General features: G+C 39.8%; 1 protein-coding gene across 1 annotated transcript in view; it reads left to right on the top strand.

Moving 5' to 3' along the window:
* The window catches only part of LOC122869870 (mitogen-activated protein kinase kinase kinase 11), a 65812-nt gene that overhangs the window by 33411 nt on the left and 11601 nt on the right, over window positions 1-20800 (top strand). The window contains exons 2-8 of the mRNA XM_044183241.1: window positions 938-1118; window positions 9183-9331; window positions 10414-10589; window positions 11415-11661; window positions 14452-14568; window positions 20000-20171; window positions 20673-20785. Coding sequence (XP_044039176.1) covers window positions 938-1118; window positions 9183-9331; window positions 10414-10589; window positions 11415-11661; window positions 14452-14568; window positions 20000-20171; window positions 20673-20785 — 1155 coding nt within the window. The remainder of the gene's footprint in view (window positions 1-937; window positions 1119-9182; window positions 9332-10413; window positions 10590-11414; window positions 11662-14451; window positions 14569-19999; window positions 20172-20672; window positions 20786-20800) is intronic.

Consider the following 20800-nt stretch of genomic DNA (forward strand, 5'->3'; position numbering starts at 1 on the left):
TTGTACATATTTTCCAGTATAACGTTTTGATGGTCAGTTTGAGAATTTATCAACACTCAGCACGAAGTCTAGACGCAGTTGCAGCCGTGCCTGCAGTACAAGGAACGAAAATATAAGGGTATTTTAGTAAATCGATGATCACAAAAAATTAAAAAAATCATCTCTGTTTGAAGTTACAATTAGGCGTGGTCTCCTGTAGGTTTAATCTTGGGGTTAAGGCAAAGATTAGGTTAATAAACAACTTTTTAGGTTACAGTTTTGCTAGCTTATCCAAAAAGTGACGAGATGACTCAATGTGAGCCGACGAGAATGCGCATCAGGCACACAACAGTGTGTGACGCAGGACGTAAGGCACCCGGGTGAAATACCAAGTTTTTAGGGAGTCCCATCGTAACACAGCAATTGAAGCTCCAAAAGTTGTAGATTCACAAGGGGTTACTGAACTCTTAACATTCATTTTAAAAATGGTGCTTCCTCTCTTTTTTTGCCTTGCTCCCAATCATGCATAGAATCCCGGCTTGGCATGCCAGTTAAACCATGCTATATACAAAGCCAGCAGAAATAAGACATTTGTTTTAAGTATTGCCTACCAGGGACACTGATAATTTCACTTGTTTAAAGGGGCAGAGATTTATGTATTTACATGGATTAGTCAAATGCAAGTGAACTGTGTCATTGTCAGTTTGGATTGTGGTGGCATAAAAACAAGACAAAGAGGAAGTGAGAAAGAAACTGAGAATTTGTGAATGTGTGTACTGAAGAGTAAGCTCAGTCTTGCATGACTTTTTTCAGTTACAAGAAGAAAAGTGCAAAATTAGTCTGATGATCCGGTGATGCGTTTTATTGAATTTTAATCACTCAACATATTTAACTGTTTAAAACCTTGCTAAGTCTTACCTGTCTTTCTTTCCTCCTTTTCCTCTCTTCCTTCCTCCAGTCCTTCTGGCTCAGCCCATAGAGAATGAATGTATGGAGAGTTTGACATTGAAGATCACCGACTTCGGACTGGCGAGAGAGTGGCACAAGACCACCAAGATGAGCACTGCCGGCACCTACGCCTGGATGGCCCCCGAGGTCATCAAGTCCTCCACCTTCTCCAAGGGCAGCGATGTCTGGAGGTGAGTGCTTGTGTGTGTTTCTGTGTGTGTGCAGATGTAGAAGTTTCTGAATTTAGCTGCAGTGTAATTTACATTCAGCTGAACCAAATCCACGATATGTATTATGTGTGCTTTTATTGTATTTGTTATCAAAAGCCTGTTGTGCCCATCATAATTTCTATGAATAGGGGATATGGATTGTGTCACAGCACTTAAAGGAATATATATCCATTTGTTTTCTTGCTGAAAGTTAGATGAAAAGATCGATACCACTCTGTCTGTATGCTAACTTTACTAACTTTTTTTTCTCAGTATCACTCTGTATGATAAAATTAAGGTAGGGCTAAGCAAGCTGAGCATGCAAAACAAGTAAGTGTATTTTCCAAAATGTCAGTTAAAGGGGAAACTTTACTTTAACTTTTTTCTCTCAGTGTGTGTGTGTGTATATATATATATATATATATATATATATATATATATATATATAATATACAGCAGCTGGGAAGCAAGACATGGGAACATCTTGGGAATTGAGGAGCTGCAGTGTTTACTCATGGGCAAACTGTAACCTACACTGTACAGTTACAGCCACTAGACAACTTCACTGCTAACCTGTCCCTCTGCTCCGATCGCCAACACCTGTCTGCTCTGAGTGCAGTCACCATCACCCGTGCTCTCGTTCACCCACACACTCACTACGCACTGCCCTGTTCCTTAAAGGAGCCACACTACTCATAACAAATAGGGAGGAAAAGTAAAGAAAGACTGGTTGAGTAGGTGAGGATGGGCTGTGAGCAAATGCACTAGAGACTGCCGCCACCAAGTTGGCTAACTTCCGGTTTAGCCCTCTGCTAACTTGAATGGGGATAAAATAATTTAATCATGCAGCTCTTCTATAATTTCCAAATGATATCGGACAGAATGGATCAAATTCTGTTAGTGAAACAAATAATTTTGCGGTGTTGTGATCCACCGTTTTACAGCCGCTTCTTTCACAGTGTAAGTATATGGGAAAACACGGTTTGGCCCATGGATGTATTATTAGAACAGTATACTGGCCCCCAAGATGGCGCCTATTCAATCCAATGAGAATTGCTCGCCTGGTGCATACGCCAAAAAACATTTCTTGCTTATGGGTTTACTTCTGTACTTCTGGGGTATGTGGCCACTGAATATGCGCAGTAGTGTTTCTCCTGCTGGCCCCGCCCACATGTTTCCGCTTGGCCCATAGACTTTACATTGTGATTACCTCACAGATTTTTAAATCGCTTTTCTTTGCTTGAGGAAAGTTTTACAAATATAAAACCTCCATGGATCAAAAATTCATAATAGAAAGAGTCATAATTGACCTTGTTTGCAGTTTGAGGTGTCCTGTCACTAGTTTTACAGACATTTGTTTTATAAAGGTGGCCTATGAGGGAAATGCTTTTGGGCTGCAGGGGAATTTTAGTTGCAATACCGTGATTGGCCACTGGAAAAAATTTGAAGCAAGGCTGAGAAGCAGCGCTTTATTATACATCCATGGTTACTGGTAGCATGTTTTTGCTGCTCTAGCTCATCCCAGTTAATTTTGTTAGATTCTTCATTACAGCGGCTAATTGTCCGCTATACATTTAAACTTACACTAGTTCTGCTCAAACACTCATAGCTCTCTACTTCTCGCTAATAACACTGTTGTTATGCTATTCAGTTTTGCTAACTACCTTACTTTAGCTTGGCAGCTAGTGATGGCTTCTCTCTCCCTCTGACTCTCGTGCTTTCTCTTGCTTGGTGTGTCAAATGTTTAGGTATTCCTCTGCTTCCTTTAGTAATAATGGTACATATAATAAATGCAGTTTATTTGTTGAGCTTGAGTCAAGGCTTAGTGAATTGGAATCACGGTTCTGCCCCATGGGAACTCAATCGTTAGTTGCTGTAGTTAGCCAGCCCCCAGTAGCCGAAGCGGACTGACCAGATGTAGGTTCTGTTAGCAGCAGCTCCCGAGCAGCTGGGAACTCAGGGAGACTGTCCGAAGGAAGCATAGCCCTAAGTAAGCAGAAACCCACGGTCCACCACCAACCAGTTCACGTTTCTAACAGGTTCTCCCTACTCAGCGACAAACCCGCTGAGAAACCAACTCTGATTATTGGCAGCTCTTTTATTAGGTTTTAATTCTGAGCACATTGTGTGCTCCGTTTTCTAAAGAGCCTACTACTGATGATGTGTCGCTTTCCATATAGCCTATTGTACAATTTCTACTTTTTAAAAAAAGAAGAAAGTTGCCGCTTCCGAAAGATGCTGATACAAAACCATGGTTACAGAAAGTTATGACAGTTCCTGTTTCTGCCGGAGAGAGGAAAGTTCGTCCCGAAGCATGCATAGCTGCATGTCATCATGCCACTGCTGGCTGTCAAGGTGATGTCCAGCAAAGGATGTCGGCTTTGTAGATAATTGGCGGACTTTCTGGGGAAGACCTGGTCTGATTAGGAGAGACGACATTCATCCCACTTTGGATGGAGACGCTCTCATATCTAGATATCTGACTAAGCTTATTAGTGGACCAAAACCATGACAACCTAGATTTGACCATGAGTCAAAGTTGCAGTCCTACATGCTCCTCTGTGCTTCCAGCGCAGTTACTCACCCAAAACTCTCTAATGACGGTGTCTGCCCCCTGACCACTTAAATTGATCAATTTAAGTGGTCAGAAAGTAAACAGAAGAGGAGTTATACATAAAAACCTAATAAAAATTGCTGCTGCCACTGCTGCAATAGTAAAGCAAAATTATATGTGTTAAATATCTGATCTCTGTCATCTAAAGTAAAGTAGTAAACGATTTAATATCAGATTATCATATTGACTTATTTTGTCTTACTGAAACCTGGCTGGGTCATGACGAATATGTAAGCCTAAATGAACCCACTCCGCCCATTCATATTAATACTCACATTTCTCGCAGCACCAGATGAGGAGGTGGAGCTATTTTCAACTTAAGCCTATTATTCGAAAGCCTTGTTCTTAGTCTTTCACACCCAACCTGGAAAACACACCAATTCTGTTTGTTATAGTGTACCGCGCTCCTGGTCCCTATTCTGAGTTTTTATTGAGTTTAGTCCTTAAAACAGATAAAGTAATTATTGTAGGTGATTTTATTATTCATGTGGGCATCAATAATGATAGCCTTACTACTGCGTTTATCTCCTTTTTAGATTCGATTGACTTCTGTCAGAGTGTACATAAACTCACTTACTGTTTTACACACCCTCGACCTTCTTCTAACATATGGCATTGGAATTGAACATTTAATAGTCTTTCCATAGAATACTTTTTTATCGAACCACTATTTAATAACTTTTGAACTCCTGTTACTGGACTACACGCCATTAGGCAAAAATTCCTACACTAGATGTCTATCTGATAGTGCTGTAGCTAAATTTAAGTAAGTGATTCCATCTGCATTTAATTCAATACGTTGTCTCAATATAATAGAGGACTCCTATGCTAACTTTAGTCCCTCCGAAATTGATTGTCTTGTTGATAGGGCTGCAGGCTCACTGTGAATGACACTCGACTCCAAAAAATAAGATAATAAAACAAAGAAGGTTAGCTCCATGGTATAACTTCCAAACCTGCAAATTAAAGTAAACATTGCAAAAACTTGAAAGGAAATGGCGTTCCACCAATCTGGAAGAATCTCATTTAGTCTGGCAAGATATCGTAGTCTTAAAACATATAGGAAAGCCCTCCGTAATGCAAGAGAAGCCTATTACTCATTAATAGAGGAAAATAAGAACAACCCCGGGTTTTTTTCACCACTGTAGCCAGGCTGACCGTCACAGCTCTATTGAGCCATGTTTTCCTATAGCCCTCGATAGTAACGACTTCATGAGCTTCTTTAATGATAAAACTCTAATTATTAGAGACAAAATTCATCACCTCCTGCCCTCAACCGGTATTGATTTATCTTCAAACACAGGAACCTTAGAAGCAGCTGTAAAACCTGATATATATTTAGATGGCTTTTCTCCTATTGACCTTCACCAATTAACTTAAACGATTCTTCATTTAAGCCGTCTCTTATGGGCCACCTACTACCCCCATGGTCCTGCTTGACGACTACTACAATTATTATTATTATCATTTTTATTATTATTATTATTACCACTACATTACCATTACTTCAAAACTATATAGAATTTTGCTACTGTATGTTCTCTTTCCTTTTGCTCTCTCGACTCAACCAGTTGAGGCAGATGGCTGCCCACCTTGAGCCTAGGTTCTGTTCAAGGTTTCTGCCTGTTAAAGGGAAGTTTTTCCTGGCCACTTTCGCCAAGTGCTTGCTCATGGTGGGACTGGTTGGGTCTCTGTTAATAATATTATAAACAATATGGTCTAGACCTGCTCTATATCAAAAGTGCAGTGAGATAACTTCTGTTATGAATTGGCGTGATATAAATAAAATTTTATTGAATTCACACCAAAATCGCCTCACAGCCTGGTGCTGTGCCGGGGGCTGTGATTAGAAAAATAGTTTCATTCTGTATAAATATAGATGTAATAATACCAATTATATTATTATTAAAAATAATACAGAAGCCTTATTAGAGATCAGTATAGTGTGATGTTTATATGGGGCCATGTCTACAACTGCAGGACAGGAGCAAAAGCCTTTTCACTTTCTAAAAGCAAAACAAAAGATCAAGTGTTCTCTGGGTGGTTCCTTTGGGCCCTGATGATATATTTTACAACTGCATCTTCTTTAAAGGGGCACTCCACTGATTTTACACAAATAAGTCAGTTTACTCATCATGACCTTGACCTATACTAGAGGCTGAAAGTCAGCATCTCCTTGGGATCTTGGCATCTCCTGCTTCGATTTTCTTGCCATTCTTTTGTTAATCTGTCTCTCGCAAGTCCCCTAACTTTATTGACTTTTGAGTATACCCCTTTGACATTTAATATTGAGATCAGTCTTTTACAACAGTACTGCAATATAATAAAAAGTCAGTATATTAGTATATAGACAGTAGTCTGTAGTAATAATCTGCAGCTCTTCAGTAGGATAGTAGACCTGCTGCAGGGGTCTGTGGACAGAAAACATTATAGAAATAGAGGGGGAAGGGTGAAAGTGCAGAGAAGTGATGGTGGGAGACATGATGAAGATGGAGGGACAGAGTGATGGATTGCAGCAAGGCCTCCGCAGCCATGTGATGGCATCTCTTCAAAGAGCTGCTCTGTGCTTTGTTGTGGGACATGTGTACTGCACACTGTCCCATTGTTTCCAGTACAGACAGAGAAGGAGGCCACACACCAGACCTAACCACAGCCCTTTATCTGGGAATAGCTCTGTGTGTGTTTGTGTGTACATATCTGTGTGCGTTTGGCCACATCTACACAGAAAGAGAAGAGTCCCTTGATTCTGGTTTGTGGTTTTATAATAATGACTTAAATAACTGAGTGATTTGTTGAGATGATTCATGATTGCATTTAGAATGAAGCAAGCAGGGGTGTTTTTGCTCAGCAGTAGGGAAAAAGATAAATTATTTGTTAAAGCAATAACACATTCATGGCTTTGCTGCATGGACCATTTCATCCATTCTTAAATGTTTCTTTGAAGCCCCATACAGAGCCAAGAACCTTTTTGAAAGCATCCTTGAGAACATCAAAAATGATTCAGCTATGGTGCAAGCTACTTATGGAATTTTTCTGGTACTTAAGGAACCCTATTTAGTAAGAGTGTACAGTTTTTTACTACCCTAAAGGGCTCAGTGCCATCTCACTATCTCACACACATATCCTCTGTTTCCAACTTTCGCCTCTATCGACAACAAACCCATGCAAGCTCATTACAGCAAAATGACCTAGTAGCAGGCGGGCAGGCAGGCAGCACTGCTCTGAAAATGAAGGGTAATCTATGTTTTGCTATTCTTTCTCATCTGTCCACGGCTGCTCGTCTCCAAAGCCGCCATGCAGAGACGATGACCGCCTCGGGGCGAGCCGACGAGCAGCGTTTCTGCAAAGTCAGTGTGTGGAAGTTGTAATTAAAGAACTAAATAAAAAAAGACTGCGGCCTGCACTCTCCACTTAGCGAACCTCCGCAGTGCGTTCAGTCAGGTCCAGGCAAGGGCTAATTGACAGTGTGGGAGATCCAAATGCTGCGCCACGCTTCATCTTCTTAGGACACAGGGCTGCTCCCATTGTGTGGGCTCAAAAGTCCTGTGTGTGTCTGTGTGTATTTGTGTTTGTACAAGTTTTGCATACATGAGTTCACATTGCTTTGCAAGCACGTTTCATCAGGTAAAAATATTCCACTACACAAATGTCTCTTAGTTCTGTACTGTCAGTGCTATGGTAATGTGTAAGGTATAATGTGCTGTACAATGCAAGAAGCAGAAAAATGACTATTGAAATTTATTATGAAATATATGAAACACTGTAGACGACCCAAGGTGTTATCTTTTATGTCAGTTTAGAACTAAATGAAAGATTTTCCTTTTAAAAGCACCATCATATACAGTATTTAAATAGTCTGGAAGCAGTGGACATATCACATTATAGAATAAAATACATTTTACAATCTTTCGGTGTCTATGCTGCAAATGTGTGTACTGTAGACATGAGACAAAAATATTATCAGATTTGGCGCGTTTCATGTATTGCAAAAAATAAAACAATTTTTTGACTGGATTGGTCCAGTTTTAATTTAGAAAGTTAACTACATTTCTAGCAATATTTTCCCTTGCCAAACATAAGTGTTGGCTGGCATGTAAATGGGGGCTGATAGCTCCGTGTGGCCTACTTTGATTAGTTTGTCACCTTACCAATTTGCAAAAACATGTCAAAATGTATATTTAAACCAGAACCTCAGTTAAAACCTAACTGAAATAAGCTTAAAGCTACACTAATCAGTATTTTGTTAATTACAATGGATCAAATAACTGTGTAATGTGAAAGGGGTCACGCATAGTGATGAACTCACAGAGAATTATCAATATCAAGTGTTTTAGAGATTTTCAGCTCATTGTTTTGACATTTGATTTACGGCCTGCAACTTAGGTTCAGTCTTACTGCTCTTATCAACCACATTTCCAGCTGAAGGCAGCTGTTTTCAGTGAAAAATATCTGAAAAACCCACTGTACACTACCTGCTTAGCACCAAACAGCAGACCGATAAAGTTAGTGGTTGGTAAACATAATGGAGCATTTGGCAGCAAAAGAGCCAGATATTTCCCTCAGTAGTTGGTGGACACCAAAACAGAGCTAAAAGGAGAATGAATATTATACATTCATCAGGTGGCCAGAAAAATTACTTAGAAACAATGCTTGTTTTGTCTGCTGCATGTTTAAATAAGTAAATCTTAGCCAAAACATTCACCTAAACAACTTTATAATGGGATAATACGTCAATGTTGCATTTTCAGCTGTTCCAAAGTGCCCAAAAATATCAGTTAATGCAGCTTTAATAAAAATTCAATAAAAAATGAATTTGAAAATTCTAGACTTTGGCACCACCTAGTTGTAGTATCTAAAAAGACACTGTGGCAGACCAAAAGATCCTCATCTGTGAACAATGAGTTTGAATGGTTTGAAAGCAACACATAGACTGCATTAGTTGTCTCTAGGATTGTCTCATACTTCTACAAACAAATTTTTTGCCATCTCAATAATGTGAAAGATGCTATAATATATAATAATTCCACACATGGTGGCTTTAAGATAATCCTGGTGCCTTTAATTTAGGACTTACTGACCTGCTTCACAGTAAAAGCCATCATCAATACCATTTGCTGGAAGACTTTTACTGTGAAGCAGTATTGAGTTTACATTAACAGCTTACAGATATAAAAACATTCTTACATGGCAGTGGTCCAGAAAGTAACATACTGTTAACACAGTTGGTCATTGTAACAAACAGTTGTGAAATTAGAATTCTTGTTTAGTATATTGGTACTGCAGCGGTTTGATTTAATATTATATAAAATATACATTAAAAATGCTGATAGTTAAGTGTTGTAAAAATAGTGTATCATGAAGTGTGTTCCTCTGTCTAATTTTAGTCTGAGCGTACAGTCTTATGCCTTGTTGTCTGCGTTTTCCCCCTCCAGCTATGGTGTTCTGCTGTGGGAGCTGCTAACAGGAGAGGCACCCTACAAAGGGATTGATGGACTTGCTGTCGCCTATGGAGTCGCTGTCAACAAGCTCACCCTGCCCATCCCTTCAACGTGCCCCGAACCCTTCGCTCAGCTCATGGCAGGTGGGACATGTCTTTGTATGTGTTGAAATGTAATCGAATGCACTCATAGCACTGTTTAGGCAGTGACTTTCAGCTCAGTGGTGTAAGAGTACTTTTGCGTGAGATCAAATTGGTGTCTCTGGCATGCTCTCTTTCCATTTCCCCAAAGCTGGGTTGAAATTGAGAAAACAAATCCTGTATGTTGCTAATAACGTGGCCATGGAGAGGAAGTGTTTTGTGCCTGAGCCATCTTGTGCAATATGTTTGTATTCATTTATGTTCTTCCTTTTGTTCAGTTTCAAGTTAAAAAGAAATATCACCTGGGTACTTTCTAACATGCAACCAGCCTATTATCTGCTTTGCTCCTGACATACATTTGCCAAAAAGTAGATAGTTTACATTCCTTCTGCTTAGCCTCTTCTACTGATGTCAGTTTGTCTTTTATGGTTGTATTTTAAAAAAGAGATCAGTGCACAAAACCACCGATAGCCACCTCAGAGGATTAATTAATTATCGGATTGTTTTTTGATCTGCTTGTAGTGCCTAAAGTGTTGCAGCAAATTATGCAAAAACCCCCACAGCAAGTTAATTAAGCATAACACTTTGAATAAGTGATCAGCTTGACTCTAGATTGTGCTCACAAAAGTGCCTGAAGCATGTGTAAATAAAAATGAGAGGGATTGCAGGATACTAATTCAAGATGAAGTGTTAAGAGTGCAGAAACATCCATCTTAGTAAGTCTGTGACCTGATTTTAAGTCTTAAAATTGTAATGAACACCTTTCAATAGGGGGATATCATTTGCCTTTTTTCAATGCAAATCAGTATGTCTGAGAATTAGGGTGAATCAATCAGTGACATCCTTCTTTCAAGTCCTTTTAATTTTTTTCTTTACATGAACCTCCTTAATATCTATTTTTGCTCTTCTTTGGTTCACTACTTCCTTATTTCTGTTACTTTTGCGTCAGTGTGATGACAGCCATGCATTCATGCTTAATAGAATGCAGTTGTAGTAGTAATAACTCTGTATCTGAAGTGTCACATTAGTACAAGTGCTGCAGTGTGGACCCTGGTGTCTTACTGTGCTTGCTGTGTGTGTGACAGAGTGCTGGGACCAGGACCCCCACCGCAGACCCAATTTCAGCTCCATCCTGGCCCAGCTGACGGCCCTGGAGCAGCAGGTGAAGGAAGAAATGCCGCAGGAATCCTTCCACTCCCTGCAGGAGGACTGGAAACTGGAGATCCAGGACATGTTTGATGAACTCCGGGCTAAAGAAAAGGTAAGAGGCAGTCAGTGCATGATTCAGTACAGTAATCATTTGTGTACCTCTTTGTATTCATCCATCCATTCATCTATCCAGGATTCTCATTTGTTGTGTAATTTCTAGAATTTTTTTGTATTCCAGACAAGCTTATGACTGGTCAATTGGATAAAATCTCTAGAACTGTTCATGCCATAGCCACACCTGTTTGCAGAAACAAATAGTTATAAATATTTTACATCACAATTATGCTGATATATTGTCCATCTGAACAAACCATTAGTTAATTGATTTGTGCATCTATTCAATCAAAGCAAAACAGTTGAAAGGTTCTGATATTTTAAGCAAAAGATAAAAAACTGACTCTGTGACTCTGATGTACATTCCTGCAATTTTGCCTCAAAGAAAGGGCATACATTTACTAATATCAAACTGTAAAGTAATTTAAAATGTATAGCTAGATAAGATATTGTTAATAAATATAAATAGCAGCTATTTATGTTATGTTATAATGTTACACCTTAACATTATTGATACAGACCTGAAACAGAAGTTATTTATCTACAAAAACAGCTCATCACAGAAACGTTAATTTTAGTTTTGGATGTTAATTTGACTTTGGACTTTGGTGTCATGATGGCCATACAGTATTTAATGTAAGATTTGGGGAGGAGAAGCCCATATACTGCATCCTTTCAGTTGTACCAACACCTTGAGATCAAACGCTAATCTGTGGAACATCAAATAAAATGTCTGTAAACCTCAGTCACACATGATTTGGACCTGCTGATATTAAACACCCCCTCATCTCTTTCATCCGCTTGTCCTTCCTCTCTCCATCAGGAGCTGCGATGTCGTGAGGAGGAGCTGAAGCGAGCGGCTCTGGAGCAGAAGTCCCACGAAGAATTCCTGCGGCAGCGCGAGCAGCAGCTGGCCCAGTGGGAGCAGGACGTGTTCGAGCGTGAGCTCAGCCTCCTCATCCTCCACCTGAACCAGAACCAGGAGAAACCCAACGTCAAGAAGAGGAAGGGCACCTTCAAAAAGCACAAGCTCAAGAGCAAGAACGGCGAGAAGATCAGCATGCCTCAAGGTGTGTGCGTTTGTTTGAATTGTTTTTGAGCTCTGTCACAAATCAACTATTAACTGGATTGAACCAGCCAACAGTCTTGAGGAGAAATTCTATTTCAAGGGCCATTACTGGCTTAGTCTCAAGAAGCAACACAAACAACAACAGTCAAAAAAATACAAGAGAGCATAGAAGAGGAGTTGAGGTAGAGTTTTGTGGTGCGACTGTTGTAATTTTGTAGCTCGGCTTTGCTGAAGGTTCCTGTCGGAGCTGGACTCATGTAGGTTTAAAGGCTAATTTAGAAAAGGCTGCTGCTAGGCGCTATTTCCTGCCGTCATACAATAACTTAGAAATTGTTTACGTGTCCAAAAAAATGTTAAAAGTGACAACTCTTCAGAATATTCCCTCAAAATTTTATCCTGACAAAGCCCTTGCAACAACATTCAGGCAGTCGTTAGACATAGATGTGACTAAAGCACTGATCCTGTGAACGGTGGATCAGATCATATTCATCTGGGTGCTGTTTCTTATGTATCATCTACTATCACAAAATCACACAGCCTGTTGCAGTTCAATGTGTGTGTCAATGCGTGTGTGAGTGTATTTTGGGCTGAGCAAGCATGCGTAAATGCACTGTGTGTGTTGTGGTTAGGCCTTTCCCAGCAGCAGCAGGGCCGTGATGTGAGGGGGGGGGTTGATGAGAGGGGAGAGTGAGCCAACCACGCCTCGACACTTCCTGTCCATGGATACACTTCTGGCTGGCCTCTCTCACTTTCTCGCTCTCATTCTATGTCTCTCTCTCTCTCTCCCTCTTTCTTTTTAGGTATCCCTCCCTCACCCGTTTTCTCTCACTACTCTCTCCTCTAGCTCCCTAGTCTGTGTTTTTATTCTCCTTCTAACCATATCTGCCTGACTCCCTCCTCTTTCCACTAATATCATTATTATCTTTTTTTTCTTGTTTCTCTTGGTTTTGTACCCTGTAGAGTAGCTTATATGTTATGCTTTATCCTGTATTCTCTAAAAGTAGATATAAATAAGAACATGCTTAGGATGTTCTTATTTAGGATTTAGGATGTAAAGGTTGTATTTGTCAGTGTGGCATACTCTTAAGGCTGTGCTAAAAGTGTGAAAAATAAGAATAAAACAAATTAAATAATAATAATAACTTTATTTATATAGCACCTTTAAAAACAGAGTTTACAGAGTGCTTTGACAGACAAAGCAAAGCGAAGCAAAAGCAGAATACCCTGAAGGCAATATAACAACAGAAATCCAAACAGTAAGACCAAACAAAGGCAAGACAAAGTTGAGGTAAAAATTAAAACAAGAGATAAAAAACAATTAGAGCCGCAAAAATAATGTCAAAAAAGAAATATAGAGGATAAAAATTCAAATATAAAAAATATATAATGTCAAAATATATTCTTGACTATTTGAGACTAATGCTAGTAGCTGCTTGCTGTGGAGCCCGATCCATATCCGAGGGGGGGGGGGAATTCTTTCTTTTCCTTGAGTTTATAATTTGCACAATTGATATATGAAGTCATGATGTCAAACTACGTAATTAATTCATTACCTCAAGTTAATAGTGATATCTCTTCATTCCATTTGTCAGTGCCCTCTTGACACTCTTATTAACTGCATTTACTAATACTTTAGGTTTTGCAATTAAACATGACAATTAAGAAAGCCAAGGGTACAAATTACAGATTGAGGGAAGGAAATGGATATACTGAGTGCATATTATTTGTTATGTTAGAAATTTAAACACAATGTTACTCACCAAACTTCATTCATAAATCCTACATTTTCGTTTACTGTTGATGTACAAAAGGACTCATGTAGTGAACTTTCTTATTTTAGATATTTTATATATCGAGACAGAGGGAGACGCAAACAGCTGTTTCTACGCACCTCCCCCTGCTTCTCTGTTTGGGTAGTGGAACAACATGACAAACAGGGATAACAGAGCAGGAGGGTTTCCTTCTATCTCATACAAATCACCCTGTCTTAATATTTCTCTCCCACAGACTTGCACTGAATTGATTCTCAAAAATATGGAACAAAAGCTCGTCCTGTATCAGTTCAATACCGAACACATCTTTTAGTTTCCAATTATGGGACGATTCTGTATTTTACAGGACGATTCTGCATTTTTCGGGATGGTTGGCAACCCTATTGCTGCCCTCTATAAGAGAATGGGAAGAGGCAGCACATGTCATTATTTCCAAAGAAAACATTAAGCAAAACAAGGATCCAAATTACTAAACTGAAAGAAGTAATAAAGTATATGAGTTAATTTGAGGGAATCATTTGTCATTTTAGGGGAATAAAAACCAATTTTAGGGAATTGTTTATTAAAATGTTCCCTCCTGACACCTACTGGCATCTGTAGCTCGTTATTAGCTAGTTACAAGTAGTAGCACTAGCATGCTGTTAGCCACAGCTAATATCTACTTTGTAGGTTGAAGATGAAATGGCCACTTCCCACTCAAACACTGCACAGAAATTAGCCAAGTAAGTTCTATATTTTACGTAAAGAAGCACTCTCTTCTTCTTCACAGCATTTGTTACCAAGCAGAGAACATGTATTACACTGAATTTCCACTACAATGAAAGTCAGTATAGGCTATTTTAGAGAAATAAGGAAGCTAAAAAATGCTTTGCAACCTTCAAAACAACTGACAACTCTTGAATGTATGAATGTGAAGTAGAGCGAGTAAACCCAAACTTGTGTGCGTATTCTGGTTGGTGTCTGCCATCCAGGTGGTCTAATATCTGTCGTATATCTTTGTCTGTGTGTGTTTGTTGCAGATTTCATCCATAAGATTACGGTGCAGGCATCCCCAGGCCTGGAGAAGAGGCGGAACTCTCCTGATTTAGGTTCGGGCTCCTCACCCTCCTTCGGCCCACGTTTCCGTGCGATCCAACGTGAGTGCAGTCATTTTTCACTTGGATAAACACACACAGGTGCACATATGCGTGTGCTTCCAGAGACATTTTTTTCCCCATGCATGCACACACAGACTATGTTGCAACATTACTTCTCTCAGTTTCCAAATTCTCTCCTTTCATGTGCTCCCAACCACCCACTCGTCTTTTTTGTCTTCTCGTTTCCCTGTGGGCCTCCCCCCTCTCTCCCCCTCCCTGCCTTACTGCTTTCTCTCTCTCACACACACCCTTTTCCCTTTTCAACTGTCTGTTCCAGTCCAAATATTATCTGACTTCCTCTCAGCGGCTCAGCACTTCTCAGCAGCTTTTTTCCGCTGCAGCCCTGCTCTGCTCCCCTTACCTGCGGTTTCCTCAATGCTGCAGCGGGGGGAGCCATTGAGCTGTATTTTCCAGGCAGAAACAGTCCCCAGTTCTAAATGCATGTGGTGGCTACAGTGCGGTTTACTTTAAAAATAAGCAGGGAAGAATTCATTGCTCTGGAAGAAGGGGCTGAGAAGGGTTGCAGCAGTGGCACAGATTTAAAATACTCTTCTGCTTGTCAGGCTCTTAGACAAACGCCCCAAGATCGTTTCCCTTTGGAGGGAAATTGTAGCCAGTACGTCACAGGGCATCTTAACAAAACCCAAAAGGAAATTTGTGGTGTAGCAACAGGCAATGAGAGGGATTTTTCTAAACAAATACCATGGGGGTTGACATGAAAGCATAAATTGTGGTGAAACATTTATCTGTAAAAGTGGTTAGTAAATCCAAAACATCTGCCAGCTTCATTTACTCATCAAATAGAGGGCTGGTTTTCTTTACTTACTAATGGCTTTCTTAATGGCAATCACTAAGCCATGAGTGTGCCTGTTATTAAAATGTGTTTAGTGGATATTTGTGCTTGCCCTCTCAGTACCAAGCAGTGATTTATTGGTGGGGCCTCCCAAATGTATTTGTCTAGAGAACTGCCAAATTGATTTGCATTAGTCCAAAGAGCTCCATTCAACAAGATTTTGGTTCACTTAATACAAATTAGTATAGGAGGGCGCAATGAAACCTACAGAATGATCATCTTAGAAGTAATATCTCTCATTGTGCCATATTCTACTGAATTAGATAACAAGAAAATTAAACCATCCCATATTTTGTAGGAACTTTTTGAGCTCTAGGATTGTAATAGTTAGTGTTTTAGGATTATTTTTGGTTCTTGTGCTTCTCTCCTAGTCCTATTCCTCATTCCAGTTCCAGTACCTGAGGTTTAGAAGTCTCTACATTTATATGTTTGTATGATGATTTGAATACTATCCTTTATACCCATGAAGCTCTAGAGATGGCAGTGTTGGTTGGTCGGTCAATCGATTGACCTGCTACTTTGGTCCCAACTGAAATATCTCAACAACCTTTCAATGGATTGGGATGAAATTTGATACAGATATCCTTGGTCCCCCAAGGATGAATCTTACTGAGTTGGTGATCCCTTGAATCTTCTGCTAGCTCCACCATCAAGTAAAAATCTTCACTCATTCAGTGAAATAGTTCAACATTTACTTGAGGGATTGGAGCAAAATTTGGTAAAGAGTAAAGACACACCCCTTCAGGACAAATTGTATTAAAGTCAGTTATTTTTTTAAACTTTTTTTTAATCTGACATCATCATTACTTTGGTTTATGACTAAAGACCTGCAAAACTAATGACATTCCCATCAGCCTCAGAAGTACTTTCTGTTTAGTATTAATTAGCTAAGAACGAATTAGCAAAGAACATTAGTTAGAACACGCTAAAATAACATGGTGAACAATAATACCTGCTAAAAATCTGTGTTAGCATTGTTGGGAATTAAAATGGTTAAAGGGGCACCAAATTGTGTAGGTGCAATCAAGTAATTATCAAAGAAAATAAAAAAAAGATATATATATAAAATATAACCCTAATTAATATTCCTCGGGGCACCACCTTTAAACAAGGGAAAATGATAGCCAATTAATTAATTCAGTCTCATAAAATACACTAAGCTATCAATTTGGAACTAAAATACCAAAAATACCATCAATAGCTAGTTGAAGTTGGTTTTGGAATTCAGCATAGAAGAGGTTGGCAGAATTTAAACACTGTACATCAACAATAAAAGAACATTAAAGAAATCAGTGTGTATATCCACAAACATTTATTAAAAAGATAATAAAAGTAAAATACGATTAATCTAACTAAAATGTACTTTATACAGGTGTGTGTGTGTTGGGTGTGTGTGTGTGTAGGAGATTCAAAATGGTTGCTTGGATTCAAAATGGTGGCTGAGGCCATATGGCGTTGGACAAAGGAAAACTACAAAACAATATGGCTGACAAAGTGATGGACTCATGTCCAAGATGGCATTTGATACCACATGTGCATGTTCTACTATGTTTATGGCCAATTCAAGGTATATGTATGTGATTCAATTTCAATTAAATTAAATTTTATTTATATAGCACCACGGTCAAGACCGTACTCTTTATAATAGTATTTACAGAGACCCAACAAATCCCACCATGAGCAAGCACTTGGCAGTGGCAAGGAAAAACTTCCTTTAAGAGGCAGAAACCTCAGGGTGGCCGGCCATCTGCCGCTGCCGGTTGGGTTGAGAGAGGGGGGGGAGCACAATGCAAAGTTCACCTTGAATTTTAAAATAATAATAATGTAATGGTAGTGGTAATATTAATATTAATAAAATAATAATAATAGGAATAGGAATAATAATGATAATAATAGTAATAGGAATAATAATGATAATAATAGTAATAAGACTAATAATAACAATTGTAGTAGCAGTTGTCGAGCAGGAACACAGGGGCAGCCGGTGGCCCACAATCACCGATCCAGACTCTGCAGCTCCAGAGGCAGAAATACCTGCTGAAAGCGACAGAAGGAGAGAGGAGAGAGACGAGAAAGTACAAAACTACGGGAGATAGAAGATGTCGAGTTAGTAACATGCAATAATGGGATAAAAAATGCATACAGATGGAGAGGAGGAGAGAGGAGCTCAGTGCATCATGGGAAGTCTCTCTGCAGTCTAGGCCTATAGCAGCATAACTAAGGGATGGTTCAGGACTCATCCAAGGTTAGATATAGGTCTATAGTTGGCTAAAACCCCTGGATCAGGAGTGGGTTTTTTAAGAAGAGGTTTAATTACAGCTATTTTAAAAGACTGTGGTACATAGCCTGTTAATATACACAGATTGATCATATCCAGTAAAGAAGTGCTAACTAAGGGTAAAACTTCTTTAAGCAGCCTAGTTGGAATGGGGTCTGAGAGACAGGTTCTTAGATGAAGAAATCGTTGAAGTTAGCTGAAGAAAGTCCATAGGAGAAAAGCAGTCTAAATATATATCAAGTTGTACAGCTGTTTGGGGGTATCTTCTTTTTTAGAGGTGGCAATAGAATCGAGTGTCGTCTGCAGTGAGCCTGCAGCACTATCAACAAGATGGTCAATTTGGGAGTGGCTGAAATTAGCATAGGAGTCCTCTATTATATTGAGACATAGCACTGAATAAAATGCAGATGGAATCGCTTCCTTAAATTTAGCTACAGCACTGTCAGATAGACATCTAGAATAGGAGTTTTTTCCTAATGGTGTGTAGTCCAGTAATAGGAGTTCAGAAGTTATTAAATAATGATCCAATAATGAAGGATTCTGTGGAAAGAATATTAAATGTTCAATTTCAATGCCATATACCAGAACAAAGTCGAGGGTGTGGTTAAAACAGTGAGTGGGTTTATGTACACTCTGACAAAAGTCAATCGAATCTAATAATGAGATTAATGCAGTGGTAAATGGACTGCACTTGTATAGCGCCTTTCTAGTCTCCTGACCACTCAAAGCGCTTCACACACTACATATCACATTCAACCACAGATGGCAGAACTGCTCATCAGTACAAAGAAACTAATTAATCATTCACAGACACTCACACCGAAGTGACACTCACACCGCTCTACCACTAAGCCACAGCCGCCTGTAATACCACTATTGATGCCAGTGCATCAATACTGAAATCACCTACAAAAATTACTTTATCTGTTTTAACTTGATCATAATACGGACCAGGAGCGCAGTACACCATAACAAATAGAATTGGCTCTTGCTTACAGTTACGCTAGCTGGCAGACTTTGTGTTATAGCTGCTGGTGCTAACTAAGCTTGGTTACAGGGATCTTAGTCTTATCGGTTGTAGGTCTGGGCCTGTGTCCAGTCTGCAGGTTCGTCCACCAGGCTCACGGAACTCAGATCAAACTGTCAAACTAGGCAGTGCTGATCAATAAATCAAGATTCTGTTACTGCATTGCCTGTTTCCCGCCTCAAAAAAAAACACTACTTTATCTGTAATTTGAGAAAGTTTGTGACTTGGCCACCATTTTTTTTCTTCTTGAAAACGGACCAAGCACCGCCCTGTCGCTCAGTGCTACATAACGTCACACATTTCATTGCTCTGACTGGTTGTAGGTCTATCCAATTGCGCCCCCTCCCAGCGCTGCCCATGTTGATATTTTTTGATGTTCGGTTGGCATTTTTTGAATTTCTAGGGTAGAGGCACTTCAGCCAAAACTTTGGGTTTTAGTTACTCTTTAAGCAGGCCCTCGCACCAGAACTCAGTGAAATTAATTAGTAGGTTTAAAGTGTTCTCTTTGTTATTTCTTTATTATTAATGGTGTCCATACCACTTTCGTCTCTTCTTTTGACTAACATGTCGGGTGTTATGTTGAGAAGTCAAGTCAATTTTATTTATATAGCCCAATATCGCAAGTCACAAATTTGCCTCAAGGTATTTCTGTACAGCATATGACACCCTCTATCCTTAGAGAAGGCTCCAAAGGGTGTGATGGAGTTTGTATGTTGGGAGGTGTTGTGGCAGGAAGCCCAGCATATACATGCTCTGTTCACACAATGTTTACACACTTTGTGTTAGCAGCATAAGCCAGTTGGTTGGGAGAGTAGCTGGAAGAAATGTGGTGCCAGAGCCTGGGTAAAGTATGTGAATGGCAGGTGAAATCACAACTTTTATTAGCACTCTGCACTTCTTCTCATGTTTTCCCAGGAGACTTTCACTCCTTCTTCTCACACGTTCTGTTCTGTGAACCATTTGGAGGTTACCATCTAAACTATATTCTCATGATGACGTAACCTTAAAACAGTTTTAGAGTTAATCGGGTCTTAAACTGTGCAGAAATATGGGTAGAAAAAGTGCATTGAAGTTTCATGAATTCAAGCTGTAGCAGGAGTCAATTAAAGGTCATTGTGTTGGAGATGATTGCAGAGCTGTGTCGATTTATTGGTGAAACCTGCTGTTTAAAAATGCTCACCTCATTAGAACACAGCTAAGCAGTACGCATACTGATGACATACAAGCTGATATTTATTTCACCTTGTTTCTTTTTCTCCCTTTTTCTCTGCAGTCAGTCCCAGTGACAACAGCCGATCGTTTGGTCTGAGCCCGGTCTGGCCCCTAGAAGCCCCTTCTCTTAAACAAGCCAATGGAGACCTGAGGTTGGGCTCCCACTGGAGGCCCCAGAGCCCAAAAAGTCCCAAAAGCCCTAAAGTCCTGCGCCTTAGTCCCCAGGAAAGCAGGTACTGTAGGAATGCCCTATATCTGGACACTGTTTTCAGAATCAAGACGTTTCGGCTCCCATCTGGAAGTCATTCTCAATTGTGAAAAATGGACCGGGAAATTTAAGCTACTCTGTGATTACTTAAGCCCTGCCCTCAGGAAGGAGTCTACCTGAGTATCTGTTAATAGCTAGTTTCACCTGAAACCTAATTGTTTCCAAGATGGCCCAGTAATCACTTGGAAACAATTAGGTCAGTTTCAGTGCCCTCCTTAGGGCAGGGCTTATGTAACACAGAGTAGCTTAAATTTCTAGTTCCCGTCCCATTTTTTCACAATTGAGAATGACTTCCGGATGGGAGCCGAAACGTCTTGATTCTGAAAACAGTGTCCAGATGACTACGACTGAAACCTTTTCTACGATAGAACACTCCTGGACGAATGAGGGACTACACCATCTTACGCTCAACTTAATTCAATTCATCACCATGCTTAAATGTTTTTGAATTTCTTCACGCTTTCAGTCTGTCGATGAGGGCTAAGCTCCTGGAGTCGGACAGCAATGAGAATGGAGAATCCAAGGATGACTTTGAGGAGTACAGACCCTCCATGTCAACCCCTCCCCCTGCTCAGAATGGTATCTTATACCCTC

Source organism: Siniperca chuatsi, linkage group LG22 (assembly GCF_020085105.1).
Source record: "Siniperca chuatsi isolate FFG_IHB_CAS linkage group LG22, ASM2008510v1, whole genome shotgun sequence".
NCBI classification, from domain to species: Eukaryota; Metazoa; Chordata; class Actinopteri; order Centrarchiformes; family Sinipercidae; genus Siniperca; species Siniperca chuatsi.